The sequence below is a fragment of the Ipomoea triloba genome, chromosome 1, assembly GCF_003576645.1.
Source record: "Ipomoea triloba cultivar NCNSP0323 chromosome 1, ASM357664v1".
NCBI lineage: Eukaryota > Viridiplantae > Streptophyta > Magnoliopsida > Solanales > Convolvulaceae > Ipomoea > Ipomoea triloba.
Genome location: NC_044916.1, coordinates 34,894,043 through 34,920,134, shown reverse-complemented (window position 1 = coordinate 34,920,134; position 26,092 = coordinate 34,894,043). Strand labels below are relative to the sequence as shown.

General features: G+C 34.8%; 2 protein-coding genes and 1 long non-coding RNA gene across 3 annotated transcripts; 2 read left to right on the top strand and 1 right to left on the bottom strand.

The window, feature by feature from the left end:
- The first annotated feature begins 640 nt into the window (after positions 1-640).
- LOC116013040 (MDIS1-interacting receptor like kinase 2-like) lies at positions 641-15,341 on the top strand. The gene is made up of 7 exons (XM_031252704.1): positions 641-3,749; positions 3,844-4,208; positions 12,933-13,482; positions 13,577-14,148; positions 14,191-14,533; positions 15,153-15,253; positions 15,336-15,341. The coding sequence occupies exons 1-7, from the start codon at positions 1,007-1,009 to the stop codon at positions 15,339-15,341; spliced, it is 4,680 nt and encodes a 1,559-aa protein (XP_031108564.1). The 5' UTR covers positions 641-1,006.
- A 4,718-nt stretch (positions 15,342-20,059) lies between these two features.
- LOC116026664 (MDIS1-interacting receptor like kinase 2-like) lies at positions 20,060-25,375 on the top strand. Its single transcript, XM_031268019.1, has 3 exons — positions 20,060-23,166; positions 23,261-24,175; positions 24,753-25,375. Exons 1-3 carry the CDS (start codon positions 20,424-20,426, stop codon positions 25,052-25,054), a joined length of 3,960 nt encoding a protein of 1,319 aa, XP_031123879.1. The 5' UTR covers positions 20,060-20,423; the 3' UTR covers positions 25,055-25,375.
- On the bottom strand, positions 24,620-26,090 carry LOC116026726. Its single transcript, XR_004099887.1, has 2 exons — positions 26,063-26,090; positions 24,620-25,025 (listed from the first exon to the last, which is right to left on the bottom strand). It is a non-coding gene; the product is annotated as an uncharacterized LOC116026726 (long non-coding RNA).
- Between the last annotated feature and the right edge of the window lie 2 nt (positions 26,091-26,092).

Here is a 26,092-nt window from a genome sequence, read left to right as displayed (position 1 = left end):
AATTATAACTATAATTTTAAGTTAATGCTAGTAACAAAATTAAGACTTAAGTACAAATTGCCAAAGACCTTGTGATCTTGTGACACTCGGTATTCCGATTTACACTCTCACATGAAGGATGAAAGTGGATTTGACCCTCAGTGGAGGCAACTGTTGACTCTTTGTGATTCAATAGGTTGAGAAAGTAGCTATCTTTTTACTACTGTAGTACTAAAAAAAAAGACTTAAGTACAAATTTAGCAATAATATAGTATTTGTGTTTAAGTCTTAAACACAAATAATTATGTCTATAGATCATTATCCAATAGAAAAATACCATGGAGGTAAAATTTGAGGGAAAAATTTTGAAGAGTAACATTACTTTATAAAAAAGGAATAATGGTTAAATAGGCCATTGAATTGCAGATCACACTGTAATTAGATCATTGAACTAAAAAATTACAATTGAGTCCTTAGACAACACAAAATCATATAATTTGATAAAATAACTTGTTTACTTAATGTATTGGTTATCAATTTTAAAAATAATATTTTAAAATAATTTTAATTAAAATAATTAATTAAAAAAAAAAAAACTTCAGGCCATCTCTTCGTCTCCATGGCCGGAGATGAAGTGATTTTCTATTAGTAATGTTACATATTATGTTATGGTTAGTTATTTTATATTGTATTATTTATGTTGAATAACTGTTAGTTAGTCAATACTTAACTCCAGAGGTTTAGGAGAGTTTCTAGCTTACCTTTGTATAGGACTCTGTAATTGGTTGAACAGATTGAATCAATGTGTAGACTGTAGAGCAATCCATCCATCATATTAATGTTTCACATCTACAAAGCACATGCAATCCCACTTCAGCTTGGGCCCACCGCCAGTTTATTTGTCTACCGTATCCGCGACTTAATTGACGCTGGCTACAGCCATTAGAGGGTTTTCGCTATAAGTTTAAAAAAACCGCGATAAGAAACTCAGAAGTGCACTAAGTTTTTAGCAAAATTGAAAAAAAAAATGGCTCATTTAGTAGTAGCAAGGCTTCTTGCTATATTTTCTTTACTTTCCTTCCTTCAACAGCTTTCTTCTAATGTAATTCCTGCTTCCAGTAATGAAGAAGCCAATGGTCTCCTGAAATGGAAATCCACTTTTTTCCACGCAAACAACACGTTGGATTCTTCATGGACGATTTCAGAAAATGGTGGCAGCCCATGCAACTGGTATAGAGTTCACTGCGTTGCGGGAAGTGTCAACAGGCTGAACCTTACTACTTCCAACATCAATGGTACACTCCAAAGCTTTCCATTTCATTCACTTCCAAATCTTGAATATTTTGAAATTAGTTTGAATGCATTTTGGGGAAGCATACCACCTGCGATTGGCAATCTTACCAAGCTCGTCTATCTTGACATGTCAATCAATTATTTTACTGGCACAATCCCACCTCAAATTGGCCTTTTAATCCGTCTCCAGACCCTCCATATGTTTGGAAACAACTTGCATGGTCCAATCCCTGATGAAATTGGCAACTTGACATCTCTCAATGAGCTTGCTTTGCTTGGTAATTCTCTTAATGGTTCTATTCCTGCTTCTATAGGCAATTTGAAACACTTGAGTTCTTTGCAACTTTATATGAACTCTCTTTCTGGCCACATCCCACCCGAGCTGGGAAAACTCTCCAATCTCACTGTGCTTTACATAGACACAAACCAACTAACCGGCTCAATTCCCCCCGAGCTAGGAAACCTCTCAAAATTGCAACAACTATACATTTTCTCTAACAATTTGAGTGGTCATATTCCCCGTGAACTAGGAAAGCTAAAGTCACTCTCCTATCTCAGTTTATGGTCGAATAATCTTAGTGGTCAAATCCCTGCTTCACTAGGTGGCCTAGAGAATTTGTTACTTCTTCACCTCTATGGTAACCAACTTAGTGGTTCAATACCTGAAGAGTTAGGGAACCTAAAGAGCATCACTGATCTGCAACTGAGTCAGAATATGTTTAGTGGTTCAATCCCAACTTCCATAGGGCGTTTGAGGAACTTAGAAATCTTGTTTCTTCGTGCCAACAATCTTTCTGGTTCCATTCCTCGTGAACTTGGCAAACTGGAAAACTTGACCGTACTGGAAATGGATGAAAACCAATTCTCAGGTCATTTGCCAGACGGTATTTGTAAAGGGTTGGCACTTCAAAATTTCACGGTGAACAACAATAACCTCTCGGGGCCAATTCCACCCAGCTTAAGAGACTGCAGAAGCTTAAAGCGTGTCCGGTTTGATGGCAATATGTTCACCGGAAACCTCTCTGAATCTTTTGGCATATACCCTGATTTGCAGTTTATGTGGCTCAGTCAAAACAAGTTCCACGGTGAAATCTCCAAAAACTGGGGAATCTCCAAAAACTTGACAAACCTGCAAATGGCTGAAAACAATCTCACAGGTAGAATCCCTCCTGAGTTTCGAAATTTGACTCAACTAGGAATACTCAAGCTCTCTTCAAATAACTTGGGTGGGGGGATCCCTGCAGAACTTGGGAGTCTATCATCTCTGCTTTACTTATACTTGGGGGACAACAATTTTTCCGGTCAATTGCCCATAGAGTTAGCCTCTCTTAAGCAATTGAATGTCCTTGATTTGTCCAACAACCAATTTAGTGGACCAATACCCTCATTCATAGGAGACTATCAGCAAATGTATGAATTGGACTTGAGCCACAACAACTTCAGCCAGCATTTACCAGTTGAGCTAAGTAAGCTATCACATCTTACAACGCTGGACCTGAGTAACAATTCTCTCAGTGGAGAGATCCCACATTTGTTTAATAGTCTTCGTGATTTGGTGAATGTTGATTTATCCTATAATCAGCTGACAGGCCCTATTCCTGACACCATGGGTTTCAAGCAAGCCATTCTGAAGGGAAACACAGGTTTATGTGGAGATAATAAAGACCTTCCATCTTGCTCATCAACACCCACAGAGATGTCCTTTGTGGGGAAAAAGAGTGGCCACAAAACACAGATTCTCAGCATTGTATTGCCTATAGTGGGAGCCCTGGTACTAGTCTCTGTGTTCGCAGTGGTTCTTTTCACTTGTGGGAAAGGAGATAGAGGTCCAGATGAAGAGCAACAATGCAATTCGTTTAGAAGAGGCGATGGTGACAACAATGATGAAGACAGTGATCTCTTCTCCATATCCTCATTCCATGGAAAGGCATTGTATTTGGACATCTTGAAAGCCACCAAGGAGTTCCATGAGATGTACCGCATTGGGGAAGGAGGGTTCGGGACTGTTTACAAGGCGAAGATCCCATCAGCCGAGACAGTAGCTGTAAAGAGACTTCATTCATCAGCTGAGATCGCTTATAAGAAGGGCTTCTTCAACGAAATAACAGCTCTGACAACGATCAGGCACAGAAACATCGTCAAACTCCATGGCTTTTGCTCAAATGTGAAGCATGAATTCTTGGTTTACGAGTACCTTGAAAGGGGTTCTTTGTCGGAGATGCTGAGCAGAGAAGGGGACGCTAAGAAGCTCGACTGGATGACGAGGGTGAATATCATTAGAGGCATTGCTCAGGGCCTGTCTTACATGCACCATGATTGCTCTCCTCCCATTGTTCATGGAAACATTTCAAGTAGCAACATTCTCCTTGATGCTGATTTCAAAGCTCGCATCTCGGATTTTGGCACTGCTAAGCTACTCAGGCGAGACGCCTCTAATTTCAGCACAGTTGCAGGCACATGCGGATATATCGCACCAGGTAAATTATTATATTCTTCCCCTGCAGATATCATTAGCAAATGTTGTGCTTTCTGATATGATCTGATGATTAAGAATTGTATGTAATCTTGCAGAAGTTACTTCCACTAAGGTGATGACTGAAAGTTGCGATGTATATAGTTTCGGAGTATTAACATTAGAAATCATAATGGGAAAACATCCAGGTGACGACATTAATGTTATCAAATTTTTCTCAAAGTGTCTGGATCCACGGCTTCCACATCCTGAAAATGAAGAAGAGAAAGCTTTGATTCACATTGCTCTATTGGCCCGACAATGTCTCTATCCAAAAGCAAGAAGGCCAACAATGCAGCAAGTAATGGCTGAGATGTCGGCAATAGGTCCGTTGCAAGAGCAATGCAATTCGTCGAGGCTGGGAGATGGTGACAACAATGATGAAAACAGTGATTTCTTCTCCATATCCTCATTCCATGGAAAGGCATTGTATTTGGNATCTCCTCGGAGAACCCCTCAATCTAGGGATGGTAGCCCAAGTCCAAGGAGGAGTCCATCTCCTCGCAGAGCCCCTCAATCTAGGGATGGTAGTCCAGGTGGACGCAACGAGAAAGAACGCTCTCCAACTCCAAGAAGTTTGTCACCCCGTGGCCGAGGGGCTGAGTCTCGAAGCCCATCTCCACGTTCTGATGCTGATGTACATCCCAGAACCCTAGCTATGATTGGTTCATAAAGTAGCAACAAATTCTACAAAATTATAATTTGGCTACTTCTATATTTGTAGGAATGACAGCGAAGAAGCATTGATGAATTTCTCCAGGTTGTTATCCATGAAGAGGGCATTTGATGATGATATCGTCTGTTTAGTGCTTGGTAGAACAAATTTGCAGAAACTTATTTGTAAGGTTTAACTCATGATGTGCGTGATGCCGTGATTCATCCCAATACACTTTTCTGTTGGTAGTTGTGGGTTGACACTAGTTTTGGCTATTGTTCCTGTTTTTTGCTCTTCTTATTTCTCAAATGTAGATCTATCTTGTACTCATGAACAACTGCTGGCCTTCTATAGTTATGTCCGTGACGAGTCAATGTTGCTGAATTGCACGATTTTGCAGCAGCTGTTGATGCTGTGTCTCCTGTGTGTACTTTGCTGTTGATTGTTAGTGTATGTGTTTGCTGGTGACAAATTCCCATTTGTTTCCAAATTTTCTGAACGGCAATGACTGGTAAGGATAACTGTCTTACAATTTACCCAAGTCAAATTGAGATTTTAGCTTTTTGCTGACTTTGAGTTTTGACCCTCTGAAGGAGCCTTAGTGGTGTTCATCTGAAAGAGGGTGAAGTGCACTTTTAATTGTAGCAGTTGCAGTTGACTCACAAACCTGATATGCACTTATGCTGGTTCTATATAGCATTCCTTCTATAAGCTATATGACACCAAACCCCTAAGTTTGGACCTCTAGTGCCAGTTCATGGTTGTATTTTCCTCACCTGATACTAGTTTCTAGGTTGCTAGCTTGTTTCTTGTGTTCGCCAAATTATTTTGTGTGCATGTGCTGTAGGGATACTAGTTAAGCTGATGATGGTTTAACTATGTTACAGCACAAGAGCATTGCTGTAGCTGTGATGTGCTAGCCGATGTCTATGCAGATCGATTGTAGCTGACTTGTGTGCCTTGCTGATAGCTATTCAATCTGATGCTGATTGCATTGCTGATAACTTTGTAGATCAGATTGATGAATGCTTTGGTAGATATGTCCTGCTGGATAATGTGGGTCTCTTTATCCAGTTCCTGATTGCTTCCCTCTTGCAGGAGTGCACTTATTTGGAATCCTTTCATCCCAAGTTGAGTTCTCTCCTTTTTCTTTCCATGTATTAGTGCCTGCCTTTATGTTTTTTTGTCTTGTTCTGTTTCACTTTACTACAGAACTGATTTGAGTTCAATGTGTGTGTGTGTGCGCATGTTTTTTTTTTCTCTTTATGTTTTTTTGTCTTGTTCTGTTACTCCGTATAAGCTAATTTTTAATTTGTGGCATTTATTAAAATATATTAATACAAAAAAAAAAAAAGAAACATTATATATAGCAATTTTCTTAATTTTAAACAATTAATTCATATACTACCAACATAGAAATTGTTAAGAATCCCACATTGATAAAATAAGAGAGCAAATATGGGTTTATATGGCTATGAGTTAGACTAGCTAATTGGTTGAATTCAATATTTTAGTGTAGTTTGACCCATATGCATTATAGCCCAGTTCAGTGATCCTAGCCCAATATTAAATTATAACAGAAATATTATAAAGTCATTTTGTTGAGTTATAAAAAATAAATTAAATTATATACTAGTATACTACCAACATTATAAGAAAACTATAATATAATTAAAATCATATATTATATAAATTAATTTTATGTGATGCTGCATAAATAATCAAAATATTTTTGTTCATATATTACAAAATAATATAATTAGAATTCAATATCAGATAAAAATGTGTTAATTATTTACAAGGTATCAAAAAATGAATTTATGTGATATATTACTTTTAGCTATATTATTTTTATTTTTGCAATTTTGGTAGTTATGATTTAACTTGAAATAAGTTACTATTATTCCAATATCATTAGTTTAATTCTTGGTGGTGACATTTTAAGTATTTTCAAGTTAGCATATCAGGGGCTTGTCATCTATATACCAGGGATTAAATTGATCAATTTTTATATTATAAAGACTAAATTAAATATTTTTCAACTTATAATTTGAAGTATATTGCTAGATCAAAGAGAAAATTTTGCAGTTACTGAACCTTATGTAGTTGTGATTGCAATTTATTTGAAGTGTAAATTTCCGTGTATGATGTATTCTTAGGCCTTTCTTCAAATAATAATTACTTAATGCTTAATGCAAGTCAGTGAGTGAACTGGATGTCATCATATAACCAATTTCATCAATATTTGCATATAGGTTTAATATTAACGAGCCTATATTTACTGGTAAGAAAGTGGATATCCATGCATTCAGTCATGCCCAGCCTCATCTTGGTCTTTGGATGAGGTATTCTGAAATATTTGTAGAGCTTTCTTAGAGTTGTGTTGTGAGGCTTTGATTAATTGTGGTCTGGAGAGTTTTGGCTTGAGGTTTGGTCTGTGCAGCTCTGTTCAGTCTATTAGCTCTATGATCTCTCTCCTTAATTTGTAGATTTTCCGTCCTTTGTGGAAAAGTATTGTCTGTGTAGTTAAGTAGATGAGAATGAATCCAGGGTGGTTGCATATTTTCTAAAGATCTTAAATCTGATTGTATTCATATGCATGAAGTCATGTGTTTCCTGAGTCCTGGTCAGTCATCAAGCATTTTTTTCCTTTTCTTTGATTATACCAAGTCAGTCTCGTTTGTAATGCCATCCCAAATTTCTTTACTTTGAACATTAAAAGTCATGCTAGCTTTTTACTGGTTCAAAATATTAATTGGGTGCAACAGTCTTAGTGGTCGTTATAAATGTCTCGGTCTCCGGACCATTTTTTTTTCCGCTGCCTTTAATGTGAAGATATGACTTTCTTTGGATTCTTATCATATCCCTTCCAAAACGCGAAAGACTTACAGTATTTGTTTTCTTTTTCTATTGTAGAAATACAATTTTATGTGTTATCCTTATCAATGTATCACAGTTTATATGCAACAAACTTGGATTCCTTCTCTATTTTTTTTAAAAATATTACTGATTCAATTACAATGCAGTCTTATTTTCACATAACATTAAAATTTATTATATTTTCACATTAAATATTATTTTCTCTCACAATTATTTTTTTATATTAGTATATTAATTACATTTAAATATTAAAATACAAAAAAATATTTTTTAAATTAAATAAATTATTTGTAATCTGTATATAATACTCCCTCTGTCCCATTTTATCTGTCCTACGTTCTATTCATTGGTCAAACTAACTCTTTCTTTTTTGTTTATTTTCTTTATTATTTTTTACTTATTTTTAAATTTTTTTTTGTGTTTAATAGTACTTTTAGTTTAGTTTCTAAATATATAAATTTTGTATATTAATATTAAATTTAATATTATAAAAAATTGAATTAAAAATTACTCCAGTCAACGTTAACCAAACCAGACATATAAAATGGGATGGATGGAGTATAATCGAATACAAAAATATTCAAAAGAAAGTACAAAAATTTGAATAGTAATTTTAAATAAAAGAGTACCAAAATTATTCCTTTAAAATAATTCAATTACATGAAAAAAAAATACTGAATATAATCACGTCTTTTTTCTTTCTTTTTTTTTGTTTCAAATCGCTATTTCACCTGAGAATGGTTTCAATGAGAGTTCTTCTTTCCGTGAAAACTTGGGAAGTGCAAAACTTTAGAGTAGCAAGTTATGTGCATATTGCACTTTAACCCCTGAGTTATTAAAGTGACAGTTTTTCCCCTCATTTATTTTAAAAGTGGTAGTTTTTCACTTGAAATGTTAAATTGACATTTTTATCCTTAAAAATAACTATTTCATTTATTTTTATTCTCCAACCAATTATATTACTAATAATAAGTGTGGATGAAGGTTATATCCCTCATTTATGTTCGTTTTTTCCGTTAAGTTTTTTTGTACATTATGATATAAAAATTGTACTACATAATATTTTGGACAAATATACCCCTACCGTTATAACTTTCGTTATCTTTTCCACTATTGTTAATATGGACATGCATCCATCATATATTTTCTTATCTTCTTTAATAATAATATATACACATTAAATATTAGAGTTATATGTTAGTTATTTTTTTAAATATAAATATCCAATTTGTAAAAATATTTTACATTATTATTATTATTATTATTATTATTATTATTTACTATATTAAAATTTAAATAAATTTAAAATTTTAATACAAAATACTAATATTGGAGACCTATTTTTTGCGCATCGTGCATAAGAAAAACTAGTATTACTAATATGTATGGAAGATTACAGTTCGATACGAACTTAATCGAACACCGTAACAATTGAACTGTAAAAGTATGGACGGTTATGATTCAGAATCGAAAAAATAAAATAAAATAATTGTTAAATTTAGACTATTTTTAAATAAGAAATAAAATTATAAAAATAAATAAATAAATTTTGATTGGCGGTTCAAAATCGAATTTGGAACAGAGTCGTACTGATTTATCAAATAAGTGTTTGATTATTTTCACTATATATGACTGTTGTTCAGCTCCAGTTTACGGTTCAACAATTATTTAATTTTATATTTTCAGTTTTGAATCGTAACTTGAACTGTCCATACTATTTCAGTATGATTGTTACAGTGTTTGGTTAGGTTCGAAACGAATCGTGATCATCCATACATATAAGTAATAATTTGTTGGAGAAGAAAAATAATGAAATAATTATTTTTAAGTGTAAAAATATCAATCTAACATAGGGAAAAAATAATGAAATAATTATTTTTAAGGGAAAAACTGTCAATTTATAACACAGAGGGATAAGTGTTATATTCACATAACATATGAGAAAAAAGTGTCATTTTTCCTTAGTTAAATGTGTATAAAATCGTATGAGAATAAATTGGGAGATCTACAAACTAATTGAAAGTAAATTATTTGGGCATTTGTTCATTATGATTTACATGAAGTTCATCACTTGTAAAGTATAGTTTTACCTATTCGGGCATACCCCACCTACTCTATGTTTTATCTTAAAAAGAAAACAAAAAAGTAATCTATGTTTACTATTTGTATACATAAAATTCACTATTTTTGTAAATGTGTTTTGGTGCATCGTCTACAGTTTTGATTGTAAAGACTAGAAGGATGTGATATAATGTTCACAAGAAGGGAGAAAGTTTTTATCAAAAGGCTACTCGGAAGCAGGAAATTTGGAGTTCTAAAGCCGGAAGAGAATTAAGACTTAAATTATATTATAATTTAAACTGATTCTAGCAACAAAATTAAGATTTAAAAATACAAAGAATTCATTATTGCTAAATTATAACTATAATTTTAAGTTAATGCTAGTAACAAAATTAAGACTTAAGTACAAATTGCCAAAGACCTTGTGATCTTGTGACACTCGGTATTCCGATTTACACTCTCACATGAAGGATGAAAGTGGATTTGACCCTCAGTGGAGGCAACTGTTGACTCTTTGTGATTCAATAGGTTGAGAAAGTAGCTATCTTTTTACTACTGTAGTACTAAAAAAAAAGACTTAAGTACAAATTTAGCAATAATATAGTATTTGTGTTTAAGTCTTAAACACAAATAATTATGTCTATAGATCATTATCCAATAGAAAAATACCATGGAGGTAAAATTTGAGGGAAAAATTTTGAAGAGTAACATTACTTTATAAAAAAGGAATAATGGTTAAATAGGCCATTGAATTGCAGATCACACTGTAATTAGATCATTGAACTAAAAAATTACAATTGAGTCCTTAGACAACACAAAATCATATAATTTGATAAAATAACTTGTTTACTTAATGTATTGGTTATCAATTTTAAAAATAATATTTTAAAATAATTTTAATTAAAATAATTAATTAAAAAAAAAAAAACTTCAGGCCATCTCTTCGTCTCCATGGCCGGAGATGAAGTGATTTTCTATTAGTAATGTTACATATTATGTTATGGTTAGTTATTTTATATTGTATTATTTATGTTGAATAACTGTTAGTTAGTCAATACTTAACTCCAGAGGTTTAGGAGAGTTTCTAGCTTACCTTTGTATAGGACTCTGTAATTGGTTGAACAGATTGAATCAATGTGTAGACTGTAGAGCAATCCATCCATCATATTAATGTTTCACATCTACAAAGCACATGCAATCCCACTTCAGCTTGGGCCCACCGCCAGTTTATTTGTCTACCGTATCCGCGACTTAATTGACGCTGGCTACAGCCATTAGAGGGTTTTCGCTATAAGTTTAAAAAAACCGCGATAAGAAACTCAGAAGTGCACTAAGTTTTTAGCAAAATTGAAAAAAAAAATGGCTCATTTAGTAGTAGCAAGGCTTCTTGCTATATTTTCTTTACTTTCCTTCCTTCAACAGCTTTCTTCTAATGTAATTCCTGCTTCCAGTAATGAAGAAGCCAATGGTCTCCTGAAATGGAAATCCACTTTTTTCCACGCAAACAACACGTTGGATTCTTCATGGACGATTTCAGAAAATGGTGGCAGCCCATGCAACTGGTATAGAGTTCACTGCGTTGCGGGAAGTGTCAACAGGCTGAACCTTACTACTTCCAACATCAATGGTACACTCCAAAGCTTTCCATTTCATTCACTTCCAAATCTTGAATATTTTGAAATTAGTTTGAATGCATTTTGGGGAAGCATACCACCTGCGATTGGCAATCTTACCAAGCTCGTCTATCTTGACATGTCAATCAATTATTTTACTGGCACAATCCCACCTCAAATTGGCCTTTTAATCCGTCTCCAGACCCTCCATATGTTTGGAAACAACTTGCATGGTCCAATCCCTGATGAAATTGGCAACTTGACATCTCTCAATGAGCTTGCTTTGCTTGGTAATTCTCTTAATGGTTCTATTCCTGCTTCTATAGGCAATTTGAAACACTTGAGTTCTTTGCAACTTTATATGAACTCTCTTTCTGGCCACATCCCACCCGAGCTGGGAAAACTCTCCAATCTCACTGTGCTTTACATAGACACAAACCAACTAACCGGCTCAATTCCCCCCGAGCTAGGAAACCTCTCAAAATTGCAACAACTATACATTTTCTCTAACAATTTGAGTGGTCATATTCCCCGTGAACTAGGAAAGCTAAAGTCACTCTCCTATCTCAGTTTATGGTCGAATAATCTTAGTGGTCAAATCCCTGCTTCACTAGGTGGCCTAGAGAATTTGTTACTTCTTCACCTCTATGGTAACCAACTTAGTGGTTCAATACCTGAAGAGTTAGGGAACCTAAAGAGCATCACTGATCTGCAACTGAGTCAGAATATGTTTAGTGGTTCAATCCCAACTTCCATAGGGCGTTTGAGGAACTTAGAAATCTTGTTTCTTCGTGCCAACAATCTTTCTGGTTCCATTCCTCGTGAACTTGGCAAACTGGAAAACTTGACCGTACTGGAAATGGATGAAAACCAATTCTCAGGTCATTTGCCAGACGGTATTTGTAAAGGGTTGGCACTTCAAAATTTCACGGTGAACAACAATAACCTCTCGGGGCCAATTCCACCCAGCTTAAGAGACTGCAGAAGCTTAAAGCGTGTCCGGTTTGATGGCAATATGTTCACCGGAAACCTCTCTGAATCTTTTGGCATATACCCTGATTTGCAGTTTATGTGGCTCAGTCAAAACAAGTTCCACGGTGAAATCTCCAAAAACTGGGGAATCTCCAAAAACTTGACAAACCTGCAAATGGCTGAAAACAATCTCACAGGTAGAATCCCTCCTGAGTTTCGAAATTTGACTCAACTAGGAATACTCAAGCTCTCTTCAAATAACTTGGGTGGGGGGATCCCTGCAGAACTTGGGAGTCTATCATCTCTGCTTTACTTATACTTGGGGGACAACAATTTTTCCGGTCAATTGCCCATAGAGTTAGCCTCTCTTAAGCAATTGAATGTCCTTGATTTGTCCAACAACCAATTTAGTGGACCAATACCCTCATTCATAGGAGACTATCAGCAAATGTATGAATTGGACTTGAGCCACAACAACTTCAGCCAGCATTTACCAGTTGAGCTAAGTAAGCTATCACATCTTACAACGCTGGACCTGAGTAACAATTCTCTCAGTGGAGAGATCCCACATTTGTTTAATAGTCTTCGTGATTTGGTGAATGTTGATTTATCCTATAATCAGCTGACAGGCCCTATTCCTGACACCATGGGTTTCAAGCAAGCCATTCTGAAGGGAAACACAGGTTTATGTGGAGATAATAAAGACCTTCCATCTTGCTCATCAACACCCACAGAGATGTCCTTTGTGGGGAAAAAGAGTGGCCACAAAACACAGATTCTCAGCATTGTATTGCCTATAGTGGGAGCCCTGGTACTAGTCTCTGTGTTCGCAGTGGTTCTTTTCACTTGTGGGAAAGGAGATAGAGGTCCAGATGAAGAGCAACAATGCAATTCGTTTAGAAGAGGCGATGGTGACAACAATGATGAAGACAGTGATCTCTTCTCCATATCCTCATTCCATGGAAAGGCATTGTATTTGGACATCTTGAAAGCCACCAAGGAGTTCCATGAGATGTACCGCATTGGGGAAGGAGGGTTCGGGACTGTTTACAAGGCGAAGATCCCATCAGCCGAGACAGTAGCTGTAAAGAGACTTCATTCATCAGCTGAGATCGCTTATAAGAAGGGCTTCTTCAACGAAATAACAGCTCTGACAACGATCAGGCACAGAAACATCGTCAAACTCCATGGCTTTTGCTCAAATGTGAAGCATGAATTCTTGGTTTACGAGTACCTTGAAAGGGGTTCTTTGTCGGAGATGCTGAGCAGAGAAGGGGACGCTAAGAAGCTCGACTGGATGACGAGGGTGAATATCATTAGAGGCATTGCTCAGGGCCTGTCTTACATGCACCATGATTGCTCTCCTCCCATTGTTCATGGAAACATTTCAAGTAGCAACATTCTCCTTGATGCTGATTTCAAAGCTCGCATCTCGGATTTTGGCACTGCTAAGCTACTCAGGCGAGACGCCTCTAATTTCAGCACAGTTGCAGGCACATGCGGATATATCGCACCAGGTAAATTATTATATTCTTCCCCTGCAGATATCATTAGCAAATGTTGTGCTTTCTGATATGATCTGATGATTAAGAATTGTATGTAATCTTGCAGAAGTTACTTCCACTAAGGTGATGACTGAAAGTTGCGATGTATATAGTTTCGGAGTATTAACATTAGAAATCATAATGGGAAAACATCCAGGTGACGACATTAATGTTATCAAATTTTTCTCAAAGTGTCTGGATCCACGGCTTCCACATCCTGAAAATGAAGAAGAGAAAGCTTTGATTCACATTGCTCTATTGGCCCGACAATGTCTCTATCCAAAAGCAAGAAGGCCAACAATGCAGCAAGTAATGGCTGAGATGTCGGCAATAGGTCCGTTGCAAGAGCAATGCAATTCGTCGAGGCTGGGAGATGGTGACAACAATGATGAAAACAGTGATTTCTTCTCCATATCCTCATTCCATGGAAAGGCATTGTATTTGGACATCTTGAAAGCCACCAAGGAGTTCCATGAGATGTACCGCATTGGGGAAGGAGGGTTCGGGACTGTTTACAAGGCGAAGATCCCATCAGCCGAGACAGTAGCTGTAAAGAGACTTCATTCATCAGCTGAGATCGCTGATCAGAATGGCTTCTTCAACGAAATAACAGCTCTCACAACGATCAGGCATAGAAACATTGTCAAACTCCATGGCTTCTGCTCAAATGTGAAGAGAAACATTGTCAAACTCCATGGCTTCTGCTCAAATGTGAAGCATGCATTCTTGGTTTACGAGTACCTTGAAAGGGGTTCTTTGTCAAATATGCTGAGCAGAGAAGAGGACGCTAAGAAGCTGAACTGGATGACGAGGGTGAATATCGTTAGAGGCATCGCTCAGGGCTTGTCTTACATGCACCATGATTGCTCACCTCCCATTGTTCATCGAGACATATCGAGCAGCAACATTCTCCTTGATGCTGATTTTGAAGCTCGCATCTCGGATTTTGGCACTGCTAAACTACTCAGGCGAGACTCCTCTAATGTTAGCGCGCTTGCAGGCACCTGCGGATATATTGCACCAGGTAAATTTTCCATTTTTATCCATACAAGATATCGATTGCAAATGTTGTGCTTTCTGTCGGATGTCAATCTTAGTCTGAAATAATGGGACAACTTAATAAGTCTGAACAATCTTAGTCTGAAATAATGGGACAACTTAATAAGTCTGAAAAATTTTAGGGTAAGAATAGAAAAAAAAATTGTTTCAATAAAACATCAATTTGATAAGGTAAAATCAATAATACCGATGGCCCAAACATGCTAGTTACAATTTAGTGTGCTAGCTCAATAGCTCGAGTCACTTAAGGTTATTCTTTGTTTCACAAGTGATATGGAACAGAATATACAAGGAATTTATATTCAAACACATCTTTAGTAATTTTTATATTATAATTACACCTGTGTTCGAAAGTCCGAAATTTTACGATTAAAGCCAAAACTTTTAAATTTGACAAAAAAAATAAACTAATTAATTCGACAGTCCAAAATTTTACGATTAAAGCCAAAACTTTTAAATCTGACAAAAAAAAAACTAATTAATTTGACAGTCTCATAGGCCTAGTCCGAAATCGAATGGACTGGTCTGATTGGAGTGATTGACATACATGATCTGATTGTTAAGAATTGTATGTAATCTTGCAGAATTTGCTTTCACTATGAAGGTGACTGNTGGGTCTCTTTATCCAGTTCCTGATTGCTTCCCTCTTGCAGGAGTGCACTTATTTGGAATCCTTTCATCCCAAGTTGAGTTCTCTCCTTTTTCTTTCCATGTATTAGTGCCTGCCTTTATGTTTTTTTGTCTTGTTCTGTTTCACTTTACTACAGAACTGATTTGAGTTCAATGTGTGTGTGTGTGCGCATGTTTTTTTTTTCTCTTTATGTTTTTTTGTCTTGTTCTGTTACTCCGTATAAGCTAATTTTTAATTTGTGGCATTTATTAAAATATATTAATACAAAAAAAAAAAAAGAAACATTATATATAGCAATTTTCTTAATTTTAAACAATTAATTCATATACTACCAACATAGAAATTGTTAAGAATCCCACATTGATAAAATAAGAGAGCAAATATGGGTTTATATGGCTATGAGTTAGACTAGCTAATTGGTTGAATTCAATATTTTAGTGTAGTTTGACCCATATGCATTATAGCCCAGTTCAGTGATCCTAGCCCAATATTAAATTATAACAGAAATATTATAAAGTCATTTTGTTGAGTTATAAAAAATAAATTAAATTATATACTAGTATACTACCAACATTATAAGAAAACTATAATATAATTAAAATCATATATTATATAAATTAATTTTATGTGATGCTGCATAAATAATCAAAATATTTTTGTTCATATATTACAAAATAATATAATTAGAATTCAATATCAGATAAAAATGTGTTAATTATTTACAAGGTATCAAAAAATGAATTTATGTGATATATTACTTTTAGCTATATTATTTTTATTTTTGCAATTTTGGTAGTTATGATTTAACTTGAAATAAGTTACTATTATTCCAATATCATTAGTTTAATTCTTGGTGGTGACATTTTAAGTATTTTCAAGTTAGCATATCAGGGGCTTGTCATCTATATACCAGGGATTAAATTGATCAATTTTTATATTATAAAGACTAAATTAAATATTTTTCAACTTATAATTTGAAGTATATTGCTAGATCAAAGAGAAAATTTTGCAGTTACTGAACCTTATGTAGTTGTGATTGCAATTTATTTGAAGTGTAAATTTCCGTGTATGATGTATTCTTAGGCCTTTCTTCAAATAATAATTACTTAATGCTTAATGCAAGTCAGTGAGTGAACTGGATGTCATCATATAACCAATTTCATCAATATTTGCATATAGGTTTAATATTAACGAGCCTATATTTACTGGTAAGAAAGTGGATATCCATGCATTCAGTCATGCCCAGCCTCATCTTGGTCTTTGGATGAGGTATTCTGAAATATTTGTAGAGCTTTCTTAGAGTTGTGTTGTGAGGCTTTGATTAATTGTGGTCTGGAGAGTTTTGGCTTGAGGTTTGGTCTGTGCAGCTCTGTTCAGTCTATTAGCTCTATGATCTCTCTCCTTAATTTGTAGATTTTCCGTCCTTTGTGGAAAAGTATTGTCTGTGTAGTTAAGTAGATGAGAATGAATCCAGGGTGGTTGCATATTTTCTAAAGATCTTAAATCTGATTGTATTCATATGCATGAAGTCATGTGTTTCCTGAGTCCTGGTCAGTCATCAAGCATTTTTTTCCTTTTCTTTGATTATACCAAGTCAGTCTCGTTTGTAATGCCATCCCAAATTTCTTTACTTTGAACATTAAAAGTCATGCTAGCTTTTTACTGGTTCAAAATATTAATTGGGTGCAACAGTCTTAGTGGTCGTTATAAATGTCTCGGTCTCCGGACCATTTTTTTTTCCGCTGCCTTTAATGTGAAGATATGACTTTCTTTGGATTCTTATCATATCCCTTCCAAAACGCGAAAGACTTACAGTATTTGTTTTCTTTTTCTATTGTAGAAATACAATTTTATGTGTTATCCTTATCAATGTATCACAGTTTATATGCAACAAACTTGGATTCCTTCTCTATTTTTTTTAAAAATATTACTGATTCAATTACAATGCAGTCTTATTTTCACATAACATTAAAATTTATTATATTTTCACATTAAATATTATTTTCTCTCACAATTATTTTTTTATATTAGTATATTAATTACATTTAAATATTAAAATACAAAAAAATATTTTTTAAATTAAATAAATTATTTGTAATCTGTATATAATACTCCCTCTGTCCCATTTTATCTGTCCTACGTTCTATTCATTGGTCAAACTAACTCTTTCTTTTTTGTTTATTTTCTTTATTATTTTTTACTTATTTTTAAATTTTTTTTTGTGTTTAATAGTACTTTTAGTTTAGTTTCTAAATATATAAATTTTGTATATTAATATTAAATTTAATATTATAAAAAATTGAATTAAAAATTACTCCAGTCAACGTTAACCAAACCAGACATATAAAATGGGATGGATGGAGTATAATCGAATACAAAAATATTCAAAAGAAAGTACAAAAATTTGAATAGTAATTTTAAATAAAAGAGTACCAAAATTATTCCTTTAAAATAATTCAATTACATGAAAAAAAAATACTGAATATAATCACGTCTTTTTTCTTTCTTTTTTTTTGTTTCAAATCGCTATTTCACCTGAGAATGGTTTCAATGAGAGTTCTTCTTTCCGTGAAAACTTGGGAAGTGCAAAACTTTAGAGTAGCAAGTTATGTGCATATTGCACTTTAACCCCTGAGTTATTAAAGTGACAGTTTTTCCCCTCATTTATTTTAAAAGTGGTAGTTTTTCACTTGAAATGTTAAATTGACATTTTTATCCTTAAAAATAACTATTTCATTTATTTTTATTCTCCAACCAATTATATTACTAATAATAAGTGTGGATGAAGGTTATATCCCTCATTTATGTTCGTTTTTTCCGTTAAGTTTTTTTGTACATTATGATATAAAAATTGTACTACATAATATTTTGGACAAATATACCCCTACCGTTATAACTTTCGTTATCTTTTCCACTATTGTTAATATGGACATGCATCCATCATATATTTTCTTATCTTCTTTAATAATAATATATACACATTAAATATTAGAGTTATATGTTAGTTATTTTTTTAAATATAAATATCCAATTTGTAAAAATATTTTACATTATTATTATTATTATTATTATTATTATTATTTACTATATTAAAATTTAAATAAATTTAAAATTTTAATACAAAATACTAATATTGGAGACCTATTTTTTGCGCATCGTGCATAAGAAAAACTAGTATTACTAATATGTATGGAAGATTACAGTTCGATACGAACTTAATCGAACACCGTAACAATTGAACTGTAAAAGTATGGACGGTTATGATTCAGAATCGAAAAAATAAAATAAAATAATTGTTAAATTTAGACTATTTTTAAATAAGAAATAAAATTATAAAAATAAATAAATAAATTTTGATTGGCGGTTCAAAATCGAATTTGGAACAGAGTCGTACTGATTTATCAAATAAGTGTTTGATTATTTTCACTATATATGACTGTTGTTCAGCTCCAGTTTACGGTTCAACAATTATTTAATTTTATATTTTCAGTTTTGAATCGTAACTTGAACTGTCCATACTATTTCAGTATGATTGTTACAGTGTTTGGTTAGGTTCGAAACGAATCGTGATCATCCATACATATAAGTAATAATTTGTTGGAGAAGAAAAATAATGAAATAATTATTTTTAAGTGTAAAAATATCAATCTAACATAGGGAAAAAATAATGAAATAATTATTTTTAAGGGAAAAACTGTCAATTTATAACACAGAGGGATAAGTGTTATATTCACATAACATATGAGAAAAAAGTGTCATTTTTCCTTAGTTAAATGTGTATAAAATCGTATGAGAATAAATTGGGAGATCTACAAACTAATTGAAAGTAAATTATTTGGGCATTTGTTCATTATGATTTACATGAAGTTCATCACTTGTAAAGTATAGTTTTACCTATTCGGGCATACCCCACCTACTCTATGTTTTATCTTAAAAAGAAAACAAAAAAGTAATCTATGTTTACTATTTGTATACATAAAATTCACTATTTTTGTAAATGTGTTTTGGTGCATCGTCTACAGTTTTGATTGTAAAGACTAGAAGGATGTGATATAATGTTCACAAGAAGGGAGAAAGTTTTTATCAAAAGGCTACTCGGAAGCAGGAAATTTGGAGTTCTAAAGCCGGAAGAGAATTAAGACTTAAATTATATTATAATTTAAACTGATTCTAGCAACAAAATTAAGATTTAAAAATACAAAGAATTCATTATTGCTAAATTATAACTATAATTTTAAGTTAATGCTAGTAACAAAATTAAGACTTAAGTACAAATTGCCAAAGACCTTGTGATCTTGTGACACTCGGTATTCCGATTTACACTCTCACATGAAGGATGAAAGTGGATTTGACCCTCAGTGGAGGCAACTGTTGACTCTTTGTGATTCAATAGGTTGAGAAAGTAGCTATCTTTTTACTACTGTAGTACTAAAAAAAAAGACTTAAGTACAAATTTAGCAATAATATAGTATTTGTGTTTAAGTCTTAAACACAAATAATTATGTCTATAGATCATTATCCAATAGAAAAATACCATGGAGGTAAAATTTGAGGGAAAAATTTTGAAGAGTAACATTACTTTATAAAAAAGGAATAATGGTTAAATAGGCCATTGAATTGCAGATCACACTGTAATTAGATCATTGAACTAAAAAATTACAATTGAGTCCTTAGACAACACAAAATCATATAATTTGATAAAATAACTTGTTTACTTAATGTATTGGTTATCAATTTTAAAAATAATATTTTAAAATAATTTTAATTAAAATAATTAATTAAAAAAAAAAAAACTTCAGGCCATCTCTTCGTCTCCATGGCCGGAGATGAAGTGATTTTCTATTAGTAATGTTACATATTATGTTATGGTTAGTTATTTTATATTGTATTATTTATGTTGAATAACTGTTAGTTAGTCAATACTTAACTCCAGAGGTTTAGGAGAGTTTCTAGCTTACCTTTGTATAGGACTCTGTAATTGGTTGAACAGATTGAATCAATGTGTAGACTGTAGAGCAATCCATCCATCATATTAATGTTTCACATCTACAAAGCACATGCAATCCCACTTCAGCTTGGGCCCACCGCCAGTTTATTTGTCTACCGTATCCGCGACTTAATTGACGCTGGCTACAGCCATTAGAGGGTTTTCGCTATAAGTTTAAAAAAACCGCGATAAGAAACTCAGAAGTGCACTAAGTTTTTAGCAAAATTGAAAAAAAAAATGGCTCATTTAGTAGTAGCAAGGCTTCTTGCTATATTTTCTTTACTTTCCTTCCTTCAACAGCTTTCTTCTAATGTAATTCCTGCTTCCAGTAATGAAGAAGCCAATGGTCTCCTGAAATGGAAATCCACTTTTTTCCACGCAAACAACACGTTGGATTCTTCATGGACGATTTCAGAAAATGGTGGCAGCCCATGCAACTGGTATAGAGTTCACTGCGTTGCGGGAAGTGTCAACAGGCTGAACCTTACTACTTCCAACATCAATGGTACACTCCAAAGCTTTCCATTTCATTCACTTCCAAATCTTGAATATTTTGAAATTAGTTTGAATGCATTTTGGGGAAGCATACCACCTGCGATTGGCAATCTTACCAAGCTCGTCTATCTTGACATGTCAATCAATTATTTTACTGGCACAATCCCACCTCAAATTGGCCTTTTAATCCGTCTCCAGACCCTCCATATGTTTGGAAACAACTTGCATGGTCCAATCCCTGATGAAATTGGCAACTTGACATCTCTCAATGAGCTTGCTTTGCTTGGTAATTCTCTTAATGGTTCTATTCCTGCTTCTATAGGCAATTTGAAACACTTGAGTTCTTTGCAACTTTATATGAACTCTCTTTCTGGCCACATCCCACCCGAGCTGGGAAAACTCTCCAATCTCACTGTGCTTTACATAGACACAAACCAACTAACCGGCTCAATTCCCCCCGAGCTAGGAAACCTCTCAAAATTGCAACAACTATACATTTTCTCTAACAATTTGAGTGGTCATATTCCCCGTGAACTAGGAAAGCTAAAGTCACTCTCCTATCTCAGTTTATGGTCGAATAATCTTAGTGGTCAAATCCCTGCTTCACTAGGTGGCCTAGAGAATTTGTTACTTCTTCACCTCTATGGTAACCAACTTAGTGGTTCAATACCTGAAGAGTTAGGGAACCTAAAGAGCATCACTGATCTGCAACTGAGTCAGAATATGTTTAGTGGTTCAATCCCAACTTCCATAGGGCGTTTGAGGAACTTAGAAATCTTGTTTCTTCGTGCCAACAATCTTTCTGGTTCCATTCCTCGTGAACTTGGCAAACTGGAAAACTTGACCGTACTGGAAATGGATGAAAACCAATTCTCAGGTCATTTGCCAGACGGTATTTGTAAAGGGTTGGCACTTCAAAATTTCACGGTGAACAACAATAACCTCTCGGGGCCAATTCCACCCAGCTTAAGAGACTGCAGAAGCTTAAAGCGTGTCCGGTTTGATGGCAATATGTTCACCGGAAACCTCTCTGAATCTTTTGGCATATACCCTGATTTGCAGTTTATGTGGCTCAGTCAAAACAAGTTCCACGGTGAAATCTCCAAAAACTGGGGAATCTCCAAAAACTTGACAAACCTGCAAATGGCTGAAAACAATCTCACAGGTAGAATCCCTCCTGAGTTTCGAAATTTGACTCAACTAGGAATACTCAAGCTCTCTTCAAATAACTTGGGTGGGGGGATCCCTGCAGAACTTGGGAGTCTATCATCTCTGCTTTACTTATACTTGGGGGACAACAATTTTTCCGGTCAATTGCCCATAGAGTTAGCCTCTCTTAAGCAATTGAATGTCCTTGATTTGTCCAACAACCAATTTAGTGGACCAATACCCTCATTCATAGGAGACTATCAGCAAATGTATGAATTGGACTTGAGCCACAACAACTTCAGCCAGCATTTACCAGTTGAGCTAAGTAAGCTATCACATCTTACAACGCTGGACCTGAGTAACAATTCTCTCAGTGGAGAGATCCCACATTTGTTTAATAGTCTTCGTGATTTGGTGAATGTTGATTTATCCTATAATCAGCTGACAGGCCCTATTCCTGACACCATGGGTTTCAAGCAAGCCATTCTGAAGGGAAACACAGGTTTATGTGGAGATAATAAAGACCTTCCATCTTGCTCATCAACACCCACAGAGATGTCCTTTGTGGGGAAAAAGAGTGGCCACAAAACACAGATTCTCAGCATTGTATTGCCTATAGTGGGAGCCCTGGTACTAGTCTCTGTGTTCGCAGTGGTTCTTTTCACTTGTGGGAAAGGAGATAGAGGTCCAGATGAAGAGCAACAATGCAATTCGTTTAGAAGAGGCGATGGTGACAACAATGATGAAGACAGTGATCTCTTCTCCATATCCTCATTCCATGGAAAGGCATTGTATTTGGACATCTTGAAAGCCACCAAGGAGTTCCATGAGATGTACCGCATTGGGGAAGGAGGGTTCGGGACTGTTTACAAGGCGAAGATCCCATCAGCCGAGACAGTAGCTGTAAAGAGACTTCATTCATCAGCTGAGATCGCTTATAAGAAGGGCTTCTTCAACGAAATAACAGCTCTGACAACGATCAGGCACAGAAACATCGTCAAACTCCATGGCTTTTGCTCAAATGTGAAGCATGAATTCTTGGTTTACGAGTACCTTGAAAGGGGTTCTTTGTCGGAGATGCTGAGCAGAGAAGGGGACGCTAAGAAGCTCGACTGGATGACGAGGGTGAATATCATTAGAGGCATTGCTCAGGGCCTGTCTTACATGCACCATGATTGCTCTCCTCCCATTGTTCATGGAAACATTTCAAGTAGCAACATTCTCCTTGATGCTGATTTCAAAGCTCGCATCTCGGATTTTGGCACTGCTAAGCTACTCAGGCGAGACGCCTCTAATTTCAGCACAGTTGCAGGCACATGCGGATATATCGCACCAGGTAAATTATTATATTCTTCCCCTGCAGATATCATTAGCAAATGTTGTGCTTTCTGATATGATCTGATGATTAAGAATTGTATGTAATCTTGCAGAAGTTACTTCCACTAAGGTGATGACTGAAAGTTGCGATGTATATAGTTTCGGAGTATTAACATTAGAAATCATAATGGGAAAACATCCAGGTGACGACATTAATGTTATCAAATTTTTCTCAAAGTGTCTGGATCCACGGCTTCCACATCCTGAAAATGAAGAAGAGAAAGCTTTGATTCACATTGCTCTATTGGCCCGACAATGTCTCTATCCAAAAGCAAGAAGGCCAACAATGCAGCAAGTAATGGCTGAGATGTCGGCAATAGGTCCGTTGCAAGAGCAATGCAATTCGTCGAGGCTGGGAGATGGTGACAACAATGATGAAAACAGTGATTTCTTCTCCATATCCTCATTCCATGGAAAGGCATTGTATTTGGACATCTTGAAAGCCACCAAGGAGTTCCATGAGATGTACCGCATTGGGGAAGGAGGGTTCGGGACTGTTTACAAGGCGAAGATCCCATCAGCCGAGACAGTAGCTGTAAAGAGACTTCATTCATCAGCTGAGATCGCTGATCAGAATGGCTTCTTCAACGAAATAACAGCTCTCACAACGATCAGGCATAGAAACATTGTCAAACTCCATGGCTTCTGCTCAAATGTGAAGCATGCATTCTTGGTTTACGAGTACCTTGAAAGGGGTTCTTTGTCAAATATGCTGAGCAGAGAAGAGGACGCTAAGAAGCTGAACTGGATGACGAGGGTGAATATCGTTAGAGGCATCGCTCAGGGCTTGTCTTACATGCACCATGATTGCTCACCTCCCATTGTTCATCGAGACATATCGAGCAGCAACATTCTCCTTGATGCTGATTTTGAAGCTCGCATCTCGGATTTTGGCACTGCTAAACTACTCAGGCGAGACTCCTCTAATGTTAGCGCGCTTGCAGGCACCTGCGGATATATTGCACCAGGTAAATTTTCCATTTTTATCCATACAAGATATCGATTGCAAATGTTGTGCTTTCTGTCGGATGTCAATCTTAGTCTGAAATAATGGGACAACTTAATAAGTCTGAAAAATTTTAGGGTAAGAATAGAAAAAAAAATTGTTTCAATAAAACATCAATTTGATAAGGTAAAATCAATAATACCGATGGCCCAAACATGCTAGTTACAATTTAGTGTGCTAGCTCAATAGCTCGAGTCACTTAAGGTTATTCTTTGTTTCACAAGTGATATGGAACAGAATATACAAGGAATTTATATTCAAACACATCTTTAGTAATTTTTATATTATAATTACACCTGTGTTCGAAAGTCCGAAATTTTACGATTAAAGCCAAAACTTTTAAATTTGACAAAAAAAATAAACTAATTAATTCGACAGTCCAAAATTTTACGATTAAAGCCAAAACTTTTAAATCTGACAAAAAAAAAACTAATTAATTTGACAGTCTCATAGGCCTAGTCCGAAATCGAATGGACTGGTCTGATTGGAGTGATTGACATACATGATCTGATTGTTAAGAATTGTATGTAATCTTGCAGAATTTGCTTTCACTATGAAGGTGACTGAAAAATGCGATGTATATAGTTTCGGAGTATTAACATTAGAAATCATTAAGGGAAAACATCCTGGTGACTACATCGATCTTCTCACATCTCCTTCCCCTGCAACCATCGAACTCCAGGAGTTGTTGGATCCACGGCTTCCACATCCTGAAAATGAAGCAGTGGAGGAAGCTTTGGTTCTCATTGCTAAAATGGCCCGATCTTGTCTTCTTTCAAATCCAAAAACGAGGCCGACAATGCAGATAATCGCTGAGATGTTAGCAATAGCACCACAATGAATCAAAAATGTGTTTTGTATGCTGAGCCACTACGTTACCGTGATTTATCTTTCTTCCGCATACTATGTCGTGTTGCAGTGCGATTGCCGTTTGGTTCACAAAATCTTAGATTATCTTAGGTAATAGGATTACCTCCGGGGAGGTAATGTGAGATTAAGGGAATGTAAGATTATACCTTATGTGTTTGGTTAAAGTTGTAGGAATGTAATATTAACTTGTTTGGTTGGAGGTTATATTTTAGGTGATACTGTAACAATTACATAAATGCCCTTAAAGGTGTAAAAATACTTTACTTTTAAAAATGTTTTGGTTAATTTGTAAGGCTCTTTTTTTTTTCAATGGCTCATAATTTAACATAATAATAATAATAATAATAATAATAATAATAATACTGCTACTACTACTACTACTACCACTACTACTACTACTACCTGTTCAATTCCACTTTTCGGTGGATTGTTGTTGTTGTTAATAATAATAATAATAATACTCTCAAAAAATAATAATAATAATAATATTATTATTATTATTATTATTATTATTATTATATAATGGTTAGTTTACAAGGGTAAAGTTGGAATATTTCAAAGTAATCTTAGATTACCTAAGAAAATAGAGGTAATCACATTACCTTGAAATATTACCGCCACACCAGCTTTGAGGTAATATAACATTACCAGGTAATCTCATAGTTTGGTTACCAAACAAGATAATATAACATTACCTAGGTAATTTGAGATTATCTGAACCAAACGCCCTCTTGGGGATTGGAGATTCAGCCTTTTGGAAGATGGAAAGTGAAGTTGTCAACTTTTATGTATAATAAGGAGTAATTACTAGTCGTGGGAACACGCTCTGCACGAAACGCCATTCCCAATGATGATGATGATAAATTAATGTGTATAAATGATAATATTTCTTAAATTTGAATAATTGTTATATGATAAAATAAAAATTATACTGGTTGAGGCTCTGGAGAAAGTTAAGAGACTGAAAGCAGAGACGTACCTTTGTAACATTTTCGGTTTGCCCATCTGC

What these genes read in the sequence shown, in the direction of transcription:
- LOC116026664 (XM_031268019.1), top strand. Translation starts at nt 20,424, where the DNA reads ATGGCTCATTTAGTAGTAGCAAGGCTTCTTGCTATATTTTCTTTACTT. An exon ending in ATGCGGATATATCGCACCAG is followed by an intron (nt 23,167 to 23,260) that starts GTAAATTATTAT and finishes GTAATCTTGCAG; the next exon opens with AAGTTACTTCCACTAAGGTG. An exon ending in CTGCGGATATATTGCACCAG is followed by an intron (nt 24,176 to 24,752) that starts GTAAATTTTCCA and finishes GTAATCTTGCAG; the next exon opens with AATTTGCTTTCACTATGAAG.